Here is a 20818-nt window from a genome sequence, read left to right as displayed (position 1 = left end):
GTGTCTGTTCATCTGTAGGAGCCCTAAGAACAAACTGCATGGGCATTTCCGGGGGAGCTGCAAGGCGTTTATGTCATCCTGCAGTGGAAAGTGCTTTGTAATCAGTGCTGCCCATCATGAGGAGAAACAGATCTGACAATTACATTTTTAGAAAGTTTGCAGACAGACTTTAAAAAAAAAAAAAAAAAAAAAAAAAAAAAAAAAAAATCGGCCTGTTTTAGGCCTCCCCCACACTTGACTGATCACTGCTCGTGTTCATCCCACACTGTTGGACAGGAAGTGCCGATTAAAAAAATCTGTCTTGTGCCAACATTCTGTAATTTCTTTTAAATTAAATAGTGTTGGAAGTAGATACGTCATGCAGAGCAGCAGCTACCATTTGTTATCATTAACTATTAACCTGATGTACATCTTCTTTTCTTGGTTAATACATGTTGTAATTTCCCATAGCCCAGGTGGGGATTCCTTCAGTTACCCTATTTTATTCACACAGCCAAACACTTTTAATTTACTATCATGTATGACGCAGAAAGAAAAATCAAATTATCATATTTTAGAAGCTTTGTTTTGCAAATGTTTTTTTTATTTTCTATCAATGGTTTAATGGTTGCAGTGACTGACTGTTTATCAAAACTTGACCTGCAGGGCTCAGTTGCTCCTCTGATAATGAATGAGGAAGTCTGTTTCGGTTTTAATTGGCACCTAAAAAAAAAAAAAATTTTACCCCATGGAGCTACTTGAGAAAACATGGTTTTAATACAGCACAATGTTCTCTTGTTTGGTAGCAGATCTTTGTTGTTCATAATCTCACCGTATGATTTTCATTGCCTGCCCTGTGCCACACACATCTGCCCTGGAGTCTCACCTCGGCACATCTTTCTGCATTATCTGAATTGATGATGGGGACAGCTGGCTGTGAGCCCAGGCCCAAAGCATGTGACTGCTGCAGAAGAACTGCTTACTGAAGCACTCTCAGCAGATAGAAATCACTACAGACAAACTGTGCTGATCAGGCTGAAGATCACAATGATACTCAGCTTTGACAGAGCTCATTTTGTTTCAGGAAAGACAGCTTTCCACTGCTTGAGCACAGCATATAATGACAGTTTTTTTTCTCTTTTTATTATTATCTTTCTGGCCTTCGTACTGGTTACAAAACCACACAGCTAACTGAGACTCCATCTGTGACACACCACGTGTATGAGATATGATTCAGAATACAGTGGATCTCACATTGTGCAGCATCCAGCATCCCTGAGAGTGGGATCTATGTGAGCATGTGTGACTCACTCTCTCCAGCACAGTGCACTGGCATCAGTTTGTGTCAGCTGTTGGTTAGCCGGCATAAGTGTCTGTCAGCTGGCTGCAAGCAGGTGTCTTAGGCACCTCGTAGACCCTGTGGAGAGGAAATCAATGGCTATCTGTTGATTAGAGGCCCCTCTGACGAGGATCAATCAGGCTTATACCACCACAAAGTAACAACGTTAATGGAGAACACACTTCACTCTGCCTTCAAACAAGCTTTTCATGCAGCTCGGTAGACAACATTCAGCTCCTCAGCTGTCTGAAATTAACTCTAAGTGAGATTAAGTGGCTCTGCAAACTTTCTGTCAGATTTCCGTGTTCCTGTTGGAGGGACTTACATAAGAGACGTGGGGATGCACACACAGCCAGGCCCCATCGCTTACAAAGTCCAGCCTAAAATAGCCAGTGTGGCAGGCTAATATAAAACAACTCTGAGCTTCTTCTTTTTTTTTCCTGAACTATAAGGATATGCCAGAGGAAACAAGAAAAAGACATTAGACAGAGATGGTAAGGCAAACAAATTGTGCTTTACTCTGTCAGAAGAAATCTCCTAGGAAGCTACAGGCACAACACCTGCAGTGATGAATATTTCACACAGCCCGGTTTAGACCTCTTGGACAGATATATGACTGAATGTGGTTCCTTTACATCCATTCGCATTCATATGTACACACTCTGATTCAGTGGACTCAGAGGGAAGTGAAGCAGTGAATCTGAAGACTTGTGGGAGATGCACCCAGTCTTCCCTTAATTCCAAATGAACCCTGATTAAGTCCTCACCAAATTAAACCACTCTATCCTCTCTGCCCAACTTTCTTGCCCCAGACATAATTTACAGTAGTGGCAGTCCATGTAGGGCACACGCCACCCGGACCTCACGTCTGCATGAGGATTTACAAGCAGTGAAGTATTTGGAAGCTTTTCTGGCTCAGTGGGGCCCTGTCGAATCGACACTGGCATAGTTTGGATTTCTGGATCAGACTAGATTACATGCACAAGATTTCTATGCTTTTCTAGAGCAAAGCAGAATTGCCAGAGGCACTCTTGATGATGTCCTCAGGTAGCTGATGCTGCATGTTGTAAATGTTACAGCTGTTGGAACAAGAAGTGATTTCATTATCAATCCCTGAAGAAACCTTGATCAAATTATTGTGTTAGACTCTCAGAGGAGAATAAAACAACAACAATCCTATGATAGAATCACCATTATATTTAATTATCTCATGAAAATTAGGAGAGGATGTTTACCTTGGCTGCACAAAAAAAGAACATTCCCATCCGCTCCCAGTAACACTTATAAACAAATTCATGTACAAGCCAAACCATTTGGGAGTGGTATCCATGGTAACCCGCATTGAGTAGGAGCAAAAGAGACTGAATTGATTTCAAAGGGAATGAAGTAAAGTGCTGATGGGAGCTTTCCATGGAGACCATAAAAATCTACGTCACGAGACAAAGGGTGAAAATTGTTCGTAAACCTTTAATAATTTGCAAACACACCGCAGGAGGGATGCAGCAGTGCAGCCTCATATCAACTGTATGTTTAGTAGATGACGCACAGCGCGGATGTCTCCTGGGTCTCAGATTATCCCCCAACTGAGATTGACAGTTTAAAGTTAACATAAGGTTCAACATAAGGAGAGCCCCTCTAGCAGCCCCACGGTGGAAGTAAAACAGGAAGAAAGAACTGCACTCATGTGGGCACGTTTTCTCAGATCCTCCTCTCACTACATGTAGGTCAAATTAAGAATAGTGTAGATATTATTCACAGCTGCCCTGAGCAAACACAAACTCCTCTGTCCTGGTCTTTGGAGTCGCAGTAAGACATCCCATGGTGAGACTTAATTAAATCTTTATTGCACACTCCTCTCTCATCCTTCATCATCTGCCATTTTGGCTCAGGAATCACTCAGTCATGTGTGCAAGTTTATTAAAGGACAAACACATTTGGAGCGAGGAGATAGGCCTCTCAGTGGGTGCTGTTTCTTTCCAAGACTTCCTGATGATGTGAATTATTTGTGGTAGTGCATTGTCACCACATTTGTTTTATTATGTAACAGCACAGAAACAGAATGCAGTTAAACTACGTTATGAGCAAACTTCTCCAGCTCAGAGTTTCATGAGATTTTCAAACACTGATTAAGGTCAGTAGGAAGTTTTATAATGCAGGACTGTCATTAGGTCCTGCTATTCAGGACTGGACAGACAACAAATCTTTTGTGTCTTCGTTAGGAAGAATCAATGAGGGCCTTCTAAATATGGATATCATTCACCCTCCATCCCACAGCAGTACAATGCAAAGCAGTACCGGGCTGCACTAATTGTGCAAGGCTGTAGGCCATGTATAATAGCTGTAACAGTCACTGTTTCCCATTCATAGACTGCCATCTGAGTGTTGAATAAAACATCTGAATTGTAGACTGACATTAGATTGTATTCCTTTATATAAGAATGACTGAATAAATTCTGTATTTGAAATAAGTGTTTGAAATGAATGGAAGGAATGTGGTTTGACCCCAGTGCTTGGCATTTTTCCCATTCAAATCCTGCCTAGTTTGCACAGCCGCCCATCAAATTGAATGTGAAAATCGGTTTTGACACTTGCTTCAATCTGTGTATATATAGCATTTTAATGTATGTAATTACGTATGCTGGCTGCAACCATCCAGATGCACCTGTTCTTGCAGCTTCTCCAGGCTGTTTAAATGGGTCAGCTCTAGAAATATCCTGGCTCAGAGAAGATGTCATGAGACCCCCCTCCCCCTTTGTCTTCTCTCTCGTCTGTATACAGATCAAAACTATCGTTTGCAATACTTGACGAGCAAAGTCATAGAAGTCGCATCAGGAGGATTACACAACAACTTGAATTCATGACAACAGTGGGAGAATATCACAATGTCTGTTGGTTTCTAGTGAATGGATTTGCCAGACAGTGATAAACTCTGTGCCTGCCTGCCGTCCTCTATCAAGAAACTACACTCATTCCTTTGATAGTTACCAGAAAAGTAGAATTCAATATAAAACCATGTATTTCCTGATCAAATGAGCACCTTCACTGCTTAAAAGATTTGTTAGGGGAGAACAGTGTGGCCTGCTACAGAGCCAGATAAGAAATGCAAGCAAGCAGACAGAGCTTTCAAAATCACAGTGACCTTTCAAGAGCGAACAGCCATATAACATCTTGCCTGCAAATTGGATTTTGCACTCCAGACACTTTTGTCTGCAATGAAAACTTTCAAGGGAAGAAGAAATTGATCAATTTTGTGATTAAAATTTAACCCCCACCCCCTCACGCAGAGCGTAAAATCTACCAGCCAAAAAATGTTGACAGTTGTTTTGTAGTTGGATGAGGGAAAGTAAAATTACCCAATTTAATGGTTTGTTTCAGCTGTAGATGCAGTCATTGATTTGTAAGACAAAGCAATGAAACAAATCATCCTTTTCACTTGGGGGTGAAAAATAATTTTGGTCTTCTAAGGTGCAGCTGCTGCATTTAGATTTAAAGACCTAATGAAAGTCCAAAATATAGAACATAATCCATGTATTTTTCCTCACATTATGAATCAAGCCATTTTTCTTCAAAGAAAAGATATAGGCTAAACTGTGATGAGTGGAGCTCCGGGAGCCTTTTATTAATATTTGACAGCTTTGTTTTGTTTAAAGGGATTATGTACACAGTGGAATTTTTGTTTTCTGTGTGACTGTGACTCAAGTTCAAATTTGAGTTTCAGGACCTCATTGCTTTTCATAACACGTTAGAACAATAAAATCCCATCTCTGCAGCATCACCAACATAATACTTATTGTAATGTATTAATCGCTGAATATTCAGTCAAGAATGACAAGAAACAAAATCCTAAGCACTTGAAGCATTCAGCTTTTCCTTTTTTTTATCTGGATAGGATGCTCTTCCCAGTTTTATGAAAAATAGTCATTGTTCTTATGAAATGTGAATTCCCATATGGAGTCAGAATCCTTCTGCAAATTGATATAATAAGGTGTAAAGAAGTGTAATGAGTTGTTCTGTGTTGAAGGCAGTATCGTCTATAGTGATCGGGCTGCAGGCCCACACCACCTTGTGGTCCATAGTAGTATGGCTGATATTAAAACTACCGAGCAAAGCTGTTCAGCTCAGCACAGTGCACTCAGTTTTTAGTTTGCAATGCGCAGTCAGTCAGTTTTAAAAGCTTTAAAAAAAAGCTTAAAGTGAAATGTAAAAAGCTTGGATTAGAGACGTTTTTTTGGCTCCTTACTTACCTCACATTTTTGACTTTTTAGATGGTAGCTTACAAACACAGACAGTATTAAGAGTACAGTGATCTAAAACAGTCATCCTCACAGAAACACACGCAACCTATGACTACAAATTATTCCTTGATAATTTTAAGGGCCAAAAAATATTTACTTTCTTGCTTAAGATGTACTAAAGTCTGCTAGATCAAGACAGTTATATTTATAGAGCTCCAAATCTACTTTGTCTATGAGGGCTTTTCCAAACTGTACAACCTTCGGCTTTTGAGCGTTAATTTAAAGAGTGGACAATTTCACAGAAATACCTTAAAAGGAGAAAACAGGGGAAAACCTCTAGGAAACCAAAGGAGGAATCCCTGCAATATGATGGACAGACACAATTAGGTAAAACTTATTTAAGTGACAGTTCTCAACAATAACAAATACATATTATTGATCATAGACTTTATTCGACATGTGCATGTTATAGTAACATACTCATTTTCACATAATATAGCTACATTGCATATAACATCCATTTTTTTTTTTTTTACATTTAATTCAATAATCCACCATGATTTACACTATGCAGTATCTTCTTTTTGATTAACAAAAACCTCAGATTGGTTATTTTTGCACTTACATTTATGATGCACATTTTTAAGTCTGGTAGGCATCGACTGATGATCGGTTTCACTCAAATTTGTTATGATTTCATTTCTTTTCACAATGTGTGTTTAAAAAAAATAAATTGTAAAACCAAGACAGAAAACCATGTACATTCACAGTCAAAATATATCCACCATAAATAATGTTAACATTTAAAAAGAAAAACAATCTATGAATATCAAAACATAAATACAAAACTACTTCTTTGCATTGCTGTCACAGCTCATCCTGTCAGTCTCGGGAGGTGCCGTGGCAAATGGTATGTCTTAATATGGCCAAGAGGCCTCTGAGTGACAGAATGAGATTTTTCAGAGTTAACCATCCATGCTAAATGTGATGGCTCGTTTTCATATATTACACAGTAAGAGTAACAATTACTGCTATTACTGATTCTCTAGTAGGATGTGCCACAATAAATCTGACAATTATGTACTGACACTGAGTACTGTAAAGTTGAAAATATGAAGCCCTGAATCACTAATGCATATAAAGTTAAAAGCCCCAGATAGTGGTGCTTTATAGAAGAAAAAGTTGCACGTATATACAACTGAAAAAAAAAAAGGATGAAGACATTTTTAAAATATAGACTAAAGAAATTCACATATAATATCAACAAGCACAAATAGCAGCAGGGGAGAAAGGCGACAATCTGCATCACTCAGCTCTGTACAACATCTATTTGGTTTGACCAGTTACAGAACAACATTCACACATTTATGCACCATCGAGCACAAGGGGTCACTGTGGTTACACAAACAGACCGATAAACACAGGCAGCATGGAGAATCTGCAGGGGAACCAGGACTCCTTTCAAATTTTGGCTATTGGGTCTTCTATAAAGCGAGATATTGCCATATTACATCGACATTCGGATCTAATACGCTCTTTCTGGAAGACGTTTTTAGTGCCCGGAAACATAAACGGTCTTGGATTTTCAGAGTAGTGATCAAAGAAAGCTTTGTCAGTGCAAGTGGTGGGTGATGGTAAGTGCTAAATCTACTGCAGAAGAGCATCCTACAGTTGACATTCCTTTAACTTTACATTGCTTTCCTTTCTTTCTTGTACAGGTGAACCCCATAAATGTGACATTCCTTAGCTGAGTCTGCTTTGGAGTATGGCCTCTTCTTACAGACTATATGAACCCGTTGAAAACCGAGAAGCGTACATACATGAAGCAGAAACTCTGCTGCACTGTACGATAAAGACTCAGGCTTGAAGTTAAGTGCAAAATGCCAATGTACGGACTTTCTGCGAAAACCCTAAAATCAACCTGACATAATGTAAAACTTAATGTACATCCACTAAATTCAGTAGCTGGTTTACAGTCGTAAGTTTTTCTCATCAAGGGACTATGAAATGAAACTGTAAGTAACGTGATTTCCCACTAACTGTACCTGAACAGTTGCAAACCCTGTCTATGCTGCATCCCACTGTACCACTCCTGTCACAGACACAGCAGCACCCGAGCGGGAACAGTGAGTTGTTGCTTTGTTAAGTAGCAGATGAATAAACCTGAAAATGTAGACTTCATACATCAGTCCATGTCATTGTATTCAAGTATAATTTTGCAGTATGCTCTGTGTGCAAATGTATTAGAAATAATAAAACATTCTACCTCATTTAAAATGCATGCTTTTCCTTCATTATTTGTAAACAACCACAATAAGACTGTAATGGAAGACCCTCAGCCACACACAAGTGTCACAATCAATTGGACATCCCTGAGACAGCTCCATTTGATATGACATTCTTGTCTGTGTAAGGCATGCTTTTAAGTTGGAGAGCTTTGGGGGCTTTTCTTCTTGTGCGACAACAAAATATGAAGAAAAGTGGGAGCAACAACATACTCACAACACCTACAAGGCTACTTTACTGACTAATTCAACTACATGTGACGACACAGTTACAAGCGCCTAAGTCAGGGGTTGGAAAATGCGACAATTGCCTCCTGTTGACATGCAGCTAAGACATCACCATGGGCGGTCAACGGCTCGAACAGATCTAGCGTTTTGCTAATACTGGACATCCTATGTGTTCAGCTGGAGTGAATTAGATACTGTACAAAAGCTATGAAGGAGAGAGGGGCGCACAGACGGAGGGAGGGTGGTGGTATGTTTATTTTTTTATAGGAGTGGTCTTACAATTTAAGGAGAACATAGAAGGGTCTTTTACTTGTTTCTGACCCCATATTTCTGCTTGTGAAATGTCTTTATGTGACAATAATTTTGGAAAAAGAGATCGAATAGATTTAAAAGAAGTTTATGTGTGCCATGGAGGCACATTTGTTCACAAGCCCTTCACTACAAAGTTGCTGTTTGCTCCATTTTGTGGCTGCAACTGTTAATTCAGTTCAAGTTCACGACACAAAACAGAGTTGCTGTATTTTCTCTATTTTGCTCTGTTTGCCATAAGCATATTATTTTGAAATAGCTGGGAACAATAACAATAAATAGATTCAGCAGTCCTCCTCACCCCAAGAACTTTTGTACAGTCTCTTAATTTACTTGAACATAAAGACCACAATGAATTTACAGCACCAACAAACAAGTGGGAGAAGTGTTGTGTTGTGTTGTTTCTTATTTTTGTGTATGTGTTTTCGTGCATATACAAGCTTTTGTGTGGTGCGTACACAGCTTGACTGGATGACTTTCTTAAGCTTGAGATAAGGCAAGGAATGTTTGAGACATCAGTGCCTATCTGTAGTCTACTTGTGTTCATTTTAGATTTGAACTGTTTAGGCAGTGGTTGTCAAGTGTGTACATTTACATATCAGACTCAATGTACGTGATTTGGAGATGGCATCCTGTTGGTCCTTGTTCGTTGGGGGGAAGAAGGGATCTGTCCTTCAGTTTGCCTGTCCATGTTTCTGTCAGTAGGATAGGTGGAGGAGGGGGAGGGGGGCATACGCCATCTCAGTCTGAGAAGAGACTGGCAAAAGATTTGCGTAGATTGCGTATGGTTTCAGCCTTCACCTCGTCCTGGCTAAGGCTGGCTCGTGGCGCTGGGGTTTCTGGAATGTTGAAGGTATTGGTAAGAGACTGGGACTTGCTATAAAGAGAGGAAAATGGCAATAGAGGAGAGGAAGAGGCTATTAAAGTCATGCAGCAAACCCATGGAATGAAAAGACCGGAGCATGGCAGGACAGATAGAAAGACAGGAGTGAAAAGATTCAGTAGAAGATGAAGAAAGCGCATTCCTTCTTTTAGGTCATTCAGTATTACCTTATCATTTCAAGTTAGCTTTGATATGATATGAATAGTGAATGACTCCTCTGGAGGCAAACAGCTGTTTTTATTTGGGAGTGATTTATGTCTCTCTTTTTTTTTTTTCCCCAAGAAAGCACAATGCAAATTAATTAATATCATCCAAAAACATGAATCTGGGAGTCATTTATCTGTGAAAACTATCAGTTGGAGAATGTATTGACCACTAAAGTAGAAGCAATCATACATATTCTAGTGTAGTTCTTGTACAACTTGTATTTTTCCTAAACAAAAACAAGTTGCATATGTAAGTAGTCAGTAGATGTAAATGCATCAGACTAACGTGATATGCCACAATAAATTTGTGATCATATTTGATACTGGGAAGTCCTTACAGTTATTTAAATATGTATACTACGTGTTAAAGACAATGACAGCAATAGTAATATAATTTAATTGTTTCATCAATAAAAAGCTTCTAAAAGTTTATAAAAGTAAATCAAGAATAATCAAATCCATCAATTGTAGCTGTTTATATTTGATGTCCATCCCTGGTTCTGAAAGAAAACTGTTTTTAGGATTCGTAGGATTCAGAGAATTTGGGCACTAGAGTCCCAGAGCACGGATTCAGACCAATATAAATGATTAATTGTGGCTTTAACTTGTTGATTGAATGTATCACAATCTCTCCTGACAATCTGAAATGTTATGTTTTGTGAAACTGTTGCTTCTGAAAAGCAGGTCAGGACAAAGAAGGTCTGAAAAATAATAAGAATTGATAAACCATGCACATTCAGATGCATCATTTGTCAATAAAAAGATTTCCCATGTGGCATGCACATCTCACTGCAGGCAAAAAGTAAGAGAGGATCTTCTGTTCATGTCAACTAAGAGATACAATTAAATAAAAAAAAAATTGATGAATCATTTATCATATGAAGTAACTTACTTTAATTGTGGAGAGCCGCCCATAGCCGGGCTGTCCTGGCTGGGCTTCTGTGGGGGCTGAGGCTTTTGTTGCAGAGGGGGTCTTCCTCCCGGGCCCCCCTGGCCTTGAGTGGCAGGACGGGGCTGCTGGGTGGTGGGTGCTCCAGGACGACCCTGCTGCCCAGGAGCCCTCTGTTGCTGTGACCCCCCCTGTGACTGCTGCCTCTGGGGCTGGGCAGGCCTCTGCTGCTGTGGTTGCCCACCAGGTTTCTGGCCAGGGCCGCCTGCAGAGGGTCTCTGCTGCTGTGATACAGACTGTTGCCTCTGAGCTTGAGGAGAACCTCCCTGGCTTCGCTGAGTAGAGCCCTGACCAGAAGCAGGTCTCTGGCCTGGAGGAGCACCCTGACCTGGTGGCCGTGGCTGGGCTGCAGGTCCTTGGTTAGCCTTAGCCTGGGTACTGGAGTCACCAGAGGCAGGGCTGCCAGCAGATTGCTGAGCCTGTGCAGGAGGTTGGCCTTGTGGTTGTGGACGCTGCTGTGATGGGGGACTTTGCTGAGGACCTCCTACAGGACACATATGAAAGCAATTATCACAGAATCATCAAATACACTCATGATATTCTTGTCAAGATTTTTTTAACAACAAATCTTATCATTTAACTTCATTTTTCTATGTGAAAAAGTCCAGCTCTTACCCTGAGGAGAGGGACGCTGTTGAGCCTGTGGTACTCTGGGCTGTGAGACAGGCTGAGGAGACACTGCTTTCTACAAAACATACATGAGTTATAAGGGCAGAAATTAAATATTTATCAAACAAGGGGAAAAAACAAGCTAATAATAGAAAACAATATTCCCATTGCCCCAGGGATCTGTGTTTGGTCCATTACTGTTCTTACTATCTCTTGGTTATACCTATGAATATGACATAATTCTAAACCTCTATGCCAACCACACTCAGTTATATGTACCCGTAAAGCCTGGTATCTTTTCTTGATACTGTGTGCCTGATACCTCAGAGGTACAAGTCAGCTCTCCCTTTGCACTTGAACATAAAATACTGTTTGCCTGAGATGCTGGGTATCAGTCCAGTCAGACACAGACTTCTATTTTCAGAGATTGCCCTAAATATTGGCTACAATTACGCAGTTAGTGTCCGAAAAAGATTTTCTGTTACTTAAGATTTGTATCATTTGAATCAATAATTACAGGAGCTGTATTCTCAAATTTTATTTTGTTTTTACAATGTTGTGTTTTTCAGTGCAGGTGGATGGTTCCAGCAATTGCCTTGAATTTGGTCAAAGTACAACAGTTAGAATAATTTGTATATCAAAAGAGCCAACCACAAATACTCATTACACTAACTGCTGATTTGAAAGTCAATGTTTTGGTGTCTAAAGAATTGATTTCGTATTACCATGTAAGTTTTATGCCCACAATTTATAATGTTTTTTTTGGGCTTGAAGTGATCAATTAAGATGTGCATCCTAATAAAAGTGGGGAACATAAAGAAAGGTCAGAGTTCACTGGAGGAAACGTAGTGTGTCTGTGATTTGAGCACCTGTGCTGGCTGTCCTGCTGCAGCACGAACTGTTGAAGGGCTTGAAGTGCATGGAACAGACAGACTAATCTTAGAAATCAAAAGTTCTGCAATCTGAACACGATCCTCATCCTGCTGGTCCCCAATCAGCGGCATCGAACAGTCATCGACCTATAACACAAAAGCATGATCGAATTAGTGGATTGCCCTTCATCAGAGGCAAATATAGACATCATTAAACTGTTATCTAGTACCTCTATAATGTAGTCCTTGCCATCTTTACCATGTAAAGCCTCCACTGCACAGATATCTAACCCTCCAAAGATGTCTGCACAAGAATCCACCCACGTTCTGTACCTGCAATAACATGATAAACAGATATTATAGTGGAGTGAGACATCATATGATTTAAAATTTCATTTCATTTGCAAAAATGTGCTCTTACTTGTCTGACATGGCCACCTGCTCAAGCATAGATGAGCCAGTGTTAGTTTTCCAGTTTCCAGAAATTGATGTCCTCCTGTTAAATAGAATAAAAATGTATTAAACATGTTTTTCAGTTTTCATCTCTCATGACATTCGGATGAGGGAAATTCCGGGAACTAAAGAAAGTAGAATGCTAACTTCACTTACATGTAAGCCTTATAATTGTCACCAATCTTCTGGATGCGGACATCATACTTTGCATCAATAAAGGGCTCAGACGTGGCATAGGTCTTGGTCAATGCCACAACACTAGCAATATCTTGGAAATCATACTGATTGTCCACTTTCACCTGGGGTAGAAGGAGTCAAAATATAAATGTCCTGACTTTTATTAGTCCCCAAAATATGGTGTTCACAGTAAAAATGAGTAAATACTTATGCACTCTAACATTACCTTTCCCATTCCTGAGTGAGCATGGCCCATCTTTACCACTACAGGGAACCGATTGGAGGTGATCTGCAACAAGAACATTTATCACGTTCTCAGATTTATAGTCATAGTACTCTAGTGACTAAAACACTGATTATTTAATCTATTTCAAACAAATAGAAGGGACACAGAGATCTCTTTTTGTATTCCTGCAGAAATTCTGGTTCATATTGATGGCTTGAAAGTGATCCCAGTGCTGTCAGCCTGTGACTGTAGGGGTGGAGATAACTGCTCTGCAGCAGCAGTCTCAGTTTAACTGTACTGACACTGACATGGTACACCAAAAATCAATATAACTTAGCCTCTACATGTCGCGAAAGAAGACACTCCACAGAAAATTAAAGTGCCCTCAGCGGTTACACAAGATGGAATATTGACCTGGAGGCGAATTACCCTCCTACCATGTGACCTGTGCAGAGGAATGACCAGTCGGCGTGTGTCTCTTTCAAAAGTTGCTTTGTATGGTGACATGCCCTTCAGCCCAGGTGAAAAATTGGAGGAGAGCAGATAAACAGAACTCACCATTTCCTTGTGGTTGGGGTAGTAAACCTGCTCAATCAGTGGGAACTCGTCTGGACCCAGCTGCTTGTGGAGTCGAGACATCTGAGCAAACTGTAACGGACACAAGTGGTTAAGATGCCGCTTTATACGTCGGTGTAGCTGAATGCAGTGTGCCCCACTTTTAAATGAGCGCATGAATGAAATACTGCTTACCACCCATGGTTTGTCACAGAAATTGTAGACAGAGTGCAAAGAGTTAACACTTGGCAATCCAGCATACTGCAGTCCAATCACTATGTTCCGGTGGTCCCCATTCTTGTCCATGCTGAAAGCATGCTGTCTAATCAGCACAAAGTCTGGCTTAAAGGATCTGGTAAAGAGGACACGAGTAAAATGTTAAAGTCACAATGTGCAAGACAAACTGATAAGTTATGATTCACTGCAACTCATAACATCAAATATGCAGCAGCACTGCGATTATTATATACTTACTTAGTAACCTTATGCCCATTTCTAATGGCATCCATGTCCACATTGTAGCTGCCTGTGGCGTTGGCCACCAGGTTGATTTCAAAAAATTCTGCCTGAAAGGAAAATATGAAGGTCTAATAAACACCATAAAAATCACAGTGATTCCGATCAGGGCAGGATGACATGAGTGACTACTTCTACAACAGGTAGAACAGGGTACAGTTATAAGATATCAGACTGTCTGAAGTGTGTTATTCCTGTTAAGAGCCCACAGGGGAAATAATGGAAATGCCAGTGTAATGTGAAGCAGAGACAAAAAATAAGGAGAGAGGAATAGGCCTGAGGCAGAGAAGAAGTTTTTAGCCTCACTCACTCTCTTTCGCTAAATATTCTCTTATGGCTCCATATTTCTACTCAGACATTTTCCAAAAAGATTCTTGGTCACTTATGAGGCCACACAGACAGCTGATATATCTGTGTCAAAGGTTGCATCACTCTGAATGACTTTGTAAATGCCAAAGAAATTATGTTTCTGCTAATCAGATGTTAAGGAAGCGCACTTTAATGTGATAAGGACTGCAGCTGCAGTTCCTATCACTCAATAGTAAACTGGACCCCGGGACATGTATCATTCTAAGGGGTTTCAATGATCACTGCATGTGCTTTTAGTGAGAATAATGGCCAGCATAAATACAATCATCTCATTCATGCCACAGGAAATGCTTTTAACTACAGAGGAAAACAAACTGGACACCATTTCTATTTTGGGGATTTGGCATAAATAGATCAGAGACTACTATCCATCAAGAAATCCCAAAATATAAGGTCCTATGAAAAAAAACAAATCATGTAGCATCTCGCTCAGTGAAACTTGGCAGGGTTCTTAGTCCGGTCTCTATTTATTTTTGAACTTTCCTGTCCATCTGTAGGAAGTAAAGATGAACACCAGCTCAGATAAAGCAAACAGTGACATATGTAAAACCTACCTGTTCCACCTTGATGTCAAATTCACCATGGACCTTCCTTCCTCTGAACACCTTCACCCTGAATGTGAAAGTTGAGTGGAATTAAATTGTTGGTTGCAGGAAGAAACAAATACGAAGGTGGTTTATCATTTTTCTTTTCTGTAACAGGCAGGGGACATTTTGAAATGCAGATCTCCAGGCAGCAAAAAATATGTTCTCATATGCACAAAATAAGAATTAATGGAAAACGTTTTGAGACAAGAGTACAGCATTTTATCACCTTTAACTTGCTGTTAACTGTTAACTGTCTAACAGTTAACTGTGCAAAGCTCAAATAATGATGCATAATGTGCTCCGGTGAAGAGGCTTCACTAACCTGGTGAATGTACTGTTTTTCTTGTGCACAATTTGCCCTTATACAGCCACTCCGTTAGAGAATACCTGCATCATCGTGGTGGCATCAGCATGCCCAATGCCCTGGCATAATTTTCAGCATTTGAATGGAAGAATGCAACAGGGATTCGTCACCCGAAAAACTCCGATCGGCAAACGAAAATGGCTTCTCTGTCTTGGGTCTGTCGTGCCTTTGCCATAAACGTCTGCAAGGTGTTTCTGATGTGAGCAAGAAGCCCACGGGCGCTCGCGCGTGATATACCTCTCAGCATCGAATGAATCATATGACCTTCGTGATGTTAGGCCACTGCAACCCACTCTCTGGCACACATTTCTGTCTAGACGAGGCACCATGCTGCCAATGCGCACTGCTCTCTTACCAGTCGGTCTGCTGGTCGTCGACCACCAGGAGGATCTTGGCATTGCTGGAGACTCCTGCCCGGTCCGCTGCCTCGGACAAGCTCGCAGCCGCAGCGGCTGTTGTCTGTTTGACAGCGTTGGATATGGACGAGAAGAAGCCGGAGCCTCCACCTGCAGGCTGCGGCTGGCTGGTGGACTGGCGCCTCTCCGACGGCCCGGGCGACACTGCGGGGCTTTGCTGCGGCGGGTCAGGGCGTTGGAGGTCGGCCATGTAGCCATTGGGGAGGTTGGACATGAAATTGCTGTCCGAGAGTCGTCGACGCAGGTAGTTCATGATGGAGGTTTTACTGAAATGACGGAGAGTGGGTCCAAATAGCCTCCCACTGAATGCGACTTACAACTTGGTACTCAGTGAGAAAAAGCAATGACTGGGCTACTTTCCCATTTGCAGAAACAGGGATCAACGTTGCCTAAAGAGAAACAAGTCTTGTGTTACTAATTATATTTTAAATATCTGATTGCAGCGAGAAATCGTGACTGTGAAGCTTAAAGAATTGGCTATGGTAGAGGAAAGCATCGCACACCCTCCTGATAGTACTGGAAAAATAACTCAAATGAAATAACTAATGTTCATATTTATCTGATGTAGTATACATCCGGCTATCAAAGACAACACAATCTGTAGTAACAGCCATTACCAGGCGTGATGAAGCCTACCTGGGAGTGTGTCCAAACAGATCCGCCCCGAGGATGAGTTGACGATTCCTTATCAGCTGTTATCTCTCACAGGAAAGCTCGCGTACAGGTGACTCTCATGTCCTCCGTGCGGGCAGGCAGGTCGTGCGTCGGGCTTGAACCTGTGAAATAAATACAGCTACAGTTCTTCCTGCAACACCGCCGTCCTTCCCCTCAAGCCCCGGTTTTTGCGGTCTGCCCTGCGTCACTCCTAGTCATCCTGAGGGAAAGGAGCCTGTGAGGTTGTACCACCGTCAAGTTAGTCCGTGTGCGGAACCTCACTTCCGGACGATACTTTCAAAATAAACGTATGCTAATTTGGATGTTGCTTGATAATTTGCAAGGTGACGTCTAAGACGATTTCTGTTAGCAGTTTAATTGAAATTTAACACAGCCTAATTAAAAGTAAAACGACTTCATTTGAAATATGTATTTCTCCTTTGGTAATTAAAGTGCTTTCCTATGATAATAAACATTTGCCTCTTTGATTGTTGGACAACCAACATTGTTGGTCACATGTTAAGTTATTGCAGGATAATCAAAGTTTGGCTCAGCACTAAATTGGAGTTTTGCTGATCAATAAGAACTTTACATATGTTTCTATATACTATTTAAGGCTTTATCAAGTTAAAATGCCAATCATTTGCTGGAACCATCATCTGAATTGTGAGCTTATTGATCAGTAAATGAATTAGACAAATTAACTAACTGAAATGAAACGGAAGAAATGGTTTTGCGGCCGCTAAACTGACTATCGTCATGGTTAAGTCTTACAAGCAATAATGGTATATTAATAAACTTCCTGTATTGTTCTGTCTGTCTTTGTCTGACTTGACGCAGCTCTATGATGGGTTACGCGGGTGGTGCTGATGAGAGCAGTGGCAGGGGCGTCTCTCTCGGTCAGCCATGAGCCTGCTGTTGACTCCACAGGATACACAGGGGTGTTGATGTTATATGGCATCCTGCTGGGTACAATAAAACAGCAGTGGCATGCGCACTGTTTGGCCTTCAGGTGTTTTGATTTTGATTATGTCAATACAGATTGTTAGAGATGCGCCTCTGCCAGAGCAAGTGATCAACACTGACCCCCCTGGGAGCAGGCTCTACTATGGAAACTGGTCTCTGTGGTGGTAACTGCTGCTGCGGCTGGTACAGATTTATACTGCTGGGTGCATTTCTTTCCTGAATCATACATAATATATAACCTATATTACGCTGACAAAATAATTTAAAAAAAAATACATATTTTAGTGCTGCTGTTCATATTAGATCATTTTTGTTCCCTTTGTTATTTGCAATATTTTACCTTTAAATAAATGGTTGGTGAGTGTGAATAAATGTTTTATCAACACAGTTGGTGATATTTAATGCATTTTTAAATGTATCTATTTATTGAATGGTTAAGTATAGTGATTTTTTTTTTTTTAAATTCAGTCTAAAATCCCTGACATTTCAGCAATAGCTTTGTGGATTTTATCCTAAGAATAGTTCAGTTTCGCGCGTAGACTGGGTTGAAACAACTCAAAGAGCAAAGAAAATTAAAACTGCAAGCATGCAACGCGTGAACTAATGAAAGTTGGTGCCTGACGCATACAAAGTTTCGTGAGGTTTGGAGAATTGTTTGACCTTAAACATCAACTTCCTGTGTTACGGCAAAACATTAAACTTAGCTGCATCGCCCTGGCTAAACTATATACAAAAATGACTTTTGGGTCAACTTTTGGACGACATGGTTTTTGGAGTATGACCTTTTTCTGAACTGAAATGTATGCCTCAAGTGGGGATTGAACCCAGTTACTTACCAGTTACTGTAAGGCAACTCCACTGCACCACTGTGTCATACATGTACTCTGAAATATAAAAAAAAAAAAAAAAAAAAAGGTCCTGTATTAATGGGATTCTGGGGGATAAAGTTTGCGGTAGTTTGGACAGAAATCCAAGAAGATTTTGACAACCTTTATTTTGTATTAAGTATGACTGCATTTACACCACAAATCCGAAAGCGTGTGGCTTACCCTTAGCGGGACTTATCCTCCGTATACTGTGTGTGGACTACCCTTAGGGGGACTTGCCCCCTCCATGAACTGTGGCTCGAACCCGCATCTTCATGAGATAGTTTCCAGCTCTGAAGCGGCATAGTAGATCAGTGGACTATCTTTGGCTGAATGACAAAAGGACAGTCCTGACACTTCCCTCTGACTCCAGCTATCATCTCCAGCTCTCTCTAGCAGGGAGCCAGGCTGCTGCTCAACCGGCCACCTCAGAGCTTGGGTGAACATATCAGTCTTTGGTAATCAAAGGTCACTCTGACCTCACGTCTGTCCCATTCTCCTGAATGCAATATCTCAAAAATGGCTTCAGGAAATTTCTTCAAATGTGGCAATAGCATTCACTTTGACTCGAGAATGGACTGATTCGATTTTGTTGGCCAAATGTCGCTGTGACCTCACACACTGTGACACAATTTGTGTACATAACTCAAAAAAATCATACACCAGTCATGACAACATGTTGCACAAATGTCTAACATGAGTAAATGATGAAGTGATGATATTTTATATCCAAAAGGTCAAAAGTCAACTTCCCGGTGACATCATAATCTTCTAGCCAATATTCAACAACATAACTCAGGAACAGAAGGGGAGGGTGGGATCATATTTCACAGTTGGTCAGATACTGAATTGGTGACACTAATCTTGGGTGTCCACCTTGAAACTGTGTTAATTAAATGGATCTGGGGTGTCAGGTTGAAGATGTGTGTGAAGCATCTACCTTTTAGAATGTGTGGCTTCTTTGCAGCAACATGGCAACAATTTATTGTTCTGTCAGACCAAGCTTTATTTCTTCACTATCACATGTGTCTGGCCAAACATGGATATAAAGTGCAACTTGACTGACTAGTGGAGGCATGAAACTGCAAGGCAGTAGTTTTACTTTCTCTTACTTTCTGTTGTTTGATTGTCATGCAACACTAAACCCAGACAAATTATGTGAAAACTTGCTTGTTGGCAAAACTGTTGCGAAATGGCAGTGAAATAGATCATTCTTATCTTATCGTGTTTCATTTTGACAGTTGCTCTGCTATCTCTATAAGGAAGTGAAATAAATATCAAGGAAATCTTTAAAATAAGTTTTGATAAGTCTTTTATGTCAAAATTGCAGATTGAGCAAAAACTGTAGTTGTGTTTACTGCCAATCTACTGCAGAAGAAAACTCTAGTGGAGACTCACAGTTGACAGATTGATAAGGCTTTGAAAATAGATCCAGTTTGATGTGTACTGCTCGAACCCACACATGTCGGTTCAGGCATTCACCAGTAATGTTCACAGTTCAAGATCACTGCAGACAATTTTGCAGCAAAATACACTGATAATTAAATAGAATAAAAAATAAGATCATGGCTGAGAAACTTTTTTTTCAGCTAGAAGAGAATGAAAACTTTAAAACATCCCATTACAGTAGTATAGCACATGGAGAAACTCTTACTTGCTACTGTGAGGACGATTGTTACCAAACCAGAACTGTATTGACCATTCCTTGCATTTCAAAATGTTAACACTGCATGGAATTTGTCACTGACCAAACAGGTTTTTCAAGGTATATATAATGTAAACACTGTTTTTCTATCCCTGATCATGCAGGGTGCATAAAGACAGTGCACTAATGTTGGTTTTGATGTCATGCTATTGCTTTGTACAACGTAAGGGGGCACAGTTGAGCTTCAATTAAACCCAACATAATATTTTCCATGCATGTATTACCAGCAGGACATTTATACTAGCAGCTCTTTCTCATTTTAAACCAAACTTCATCAGTGGGTGCCATCATCCAGTTAGGGAAATTTTCATATTAAAATGGTGATATTTTGGTCAAAACCAGGGTAGCACAAAGGATAATTTTTCTTGATTCTCAATATGCTAATACATATTTTTTAGCAGAACCACTGTCACAATGTCTAAATAAGTGGCCTCCCAAGACCTCCTACGTGTTGCCAAACTCCTAAGTATGCTCTGACGAGATTGTTCTCATGGCAGCAGCATTTTCAGAACTTAGGAGTCTTTGTCTGGCCATCAACAATAGCCTTTGGATTAGTGGTGAGGCAGGCTCAGAGTACAGCTGCATGCGTGTATGGGCAGGTCAGTGGAATGACTGGAGCTCCGGTGGGCTAAGCACTCAGAAAAATGTAGTTTGGTGAGATTGCAGATTAGGAGGGAGGGAGGTGGGGGGGGGACAGGTGCTGACTCCATGGAGGGAAACCAAACACATACTTCACCCACAGGCAAGACATAAAAAAAGCTGCATCAAAAATGTATTTATTACCAGTCCTCTTTGCCATGACATCCTTTATAAAAGAAAGTGTTGAATAAAACAAAAGCTCCTCTGATCAGTGTGAATTGTGTAGCACTATGATATTTAGCAACTTCACTTTCCACTTTTGAGACAGGCCTACCTGAGAGCACATACCACCTATAATACAATAACAACACTGAGTGAATGAGGGCCCTGCATTGGCCCAGACAGCAGCCAATCTGAAGGCAGGGAATGAGTCATATGGAAGCCACTGTGCCTATCTGCACTCACCTGATACTTTACCTGACTGAGCTCAG

General features: G+C 40.7%; 1 protein-coding gene across 3 annotated transcripts; it reads right to left on the bottom strand.

Annotated features, from left to right (window-relative positions):
- Window positions 1-5985: 5985 nt before the first annotated feature.
- On the bottom strand, window positions 5986-16443 carry syn1 (synapsin I). Of its 3 annotated transcripts, none has more exons than XM_069178112.1 (14): window positions 16194-16443; window positions 15497-15946; window positions 14745-14802; window positions 13780-13871; window positions 13501-13657; window positions 13309-13398; window positions 12751-12813; window positions 12504-12646; window positions 12316-12390; window positions 12125-12227; window positions 11892-12041; window positions 11029-11098; window positions 10357-10897; window positions 5986-9252 (listed from the first exon to the last, which is right to left on the bottom strand). In XM_069178112.1, exons 2-14 carry the CDS (start codon window positions 15808-15810, stop codon window positions 9117-9119), a joined length of 1992 nt encoding a protein of 663 aa, XP_069034213.1. In that variant the 5' UTR covers window positions 15811-15946; window positions 16194-16443; the 3' UTR covers window positions 5986-9116. The 3 variants fall into 3 exon arrangements, with proteins under 3 accessions (XP_069034213.1, XP_069034215.1, XP_069034214.1); XM_069178114.1 differs by having other exon boundaries at window positions 5986-9214; XM_069178113.1 differs by having other exon boundaries at window positions 15497-15823.
- Between the last annotated feature and the right edge of the window lie 4375 nt (window positions 16444-20818).

Source organism: Embiotoca jacksoni, unplaced genomic scaffold (genome assembly GCF_022577435.1).
Source record: "Embiotoca jacksoni isolate LCO1_2020_lvr unplaced genomic scaffold, fEmbJac1.0.p SCAF_8, whole genome shotgun sequence".
In the NCBI taxonomy this organism is placed as follows: domain Eukaryota; kingdom Metazoa; phylum Chordata; class Actinopteri; family Embiotocidae; genus Embiotoca; species Embiotoca jacksoni.
This window is presented reverse-complemented; position numbering and strand designations above follow the sequence as displayed.

Bases quoted from the DNA above. Each gene is read 5' to 3' on its own strand.
- syn1 (XM_069178112.1), bottom strand. From the start codon at position 15,810: ATGAACTACCTGCGTCGACGACTCTCGGACAGCAATTTCATGTCCAAC. The intron at 12,228-12,315 runs GTAAGAGCACAT...ATGTTATTGCAG, and splicing joins CAGGTGGCCATGTCAGACAA to GTACAGAACGTGGGTGGATT. The intron at 10,898-11,028 runs GTAAGAGCTGGA...TGTGTCCTGTAG, and splicing joins ACAGCGTCCCTCTCCTCAGG to GAGGTCCTCAGCAAAGTCCC.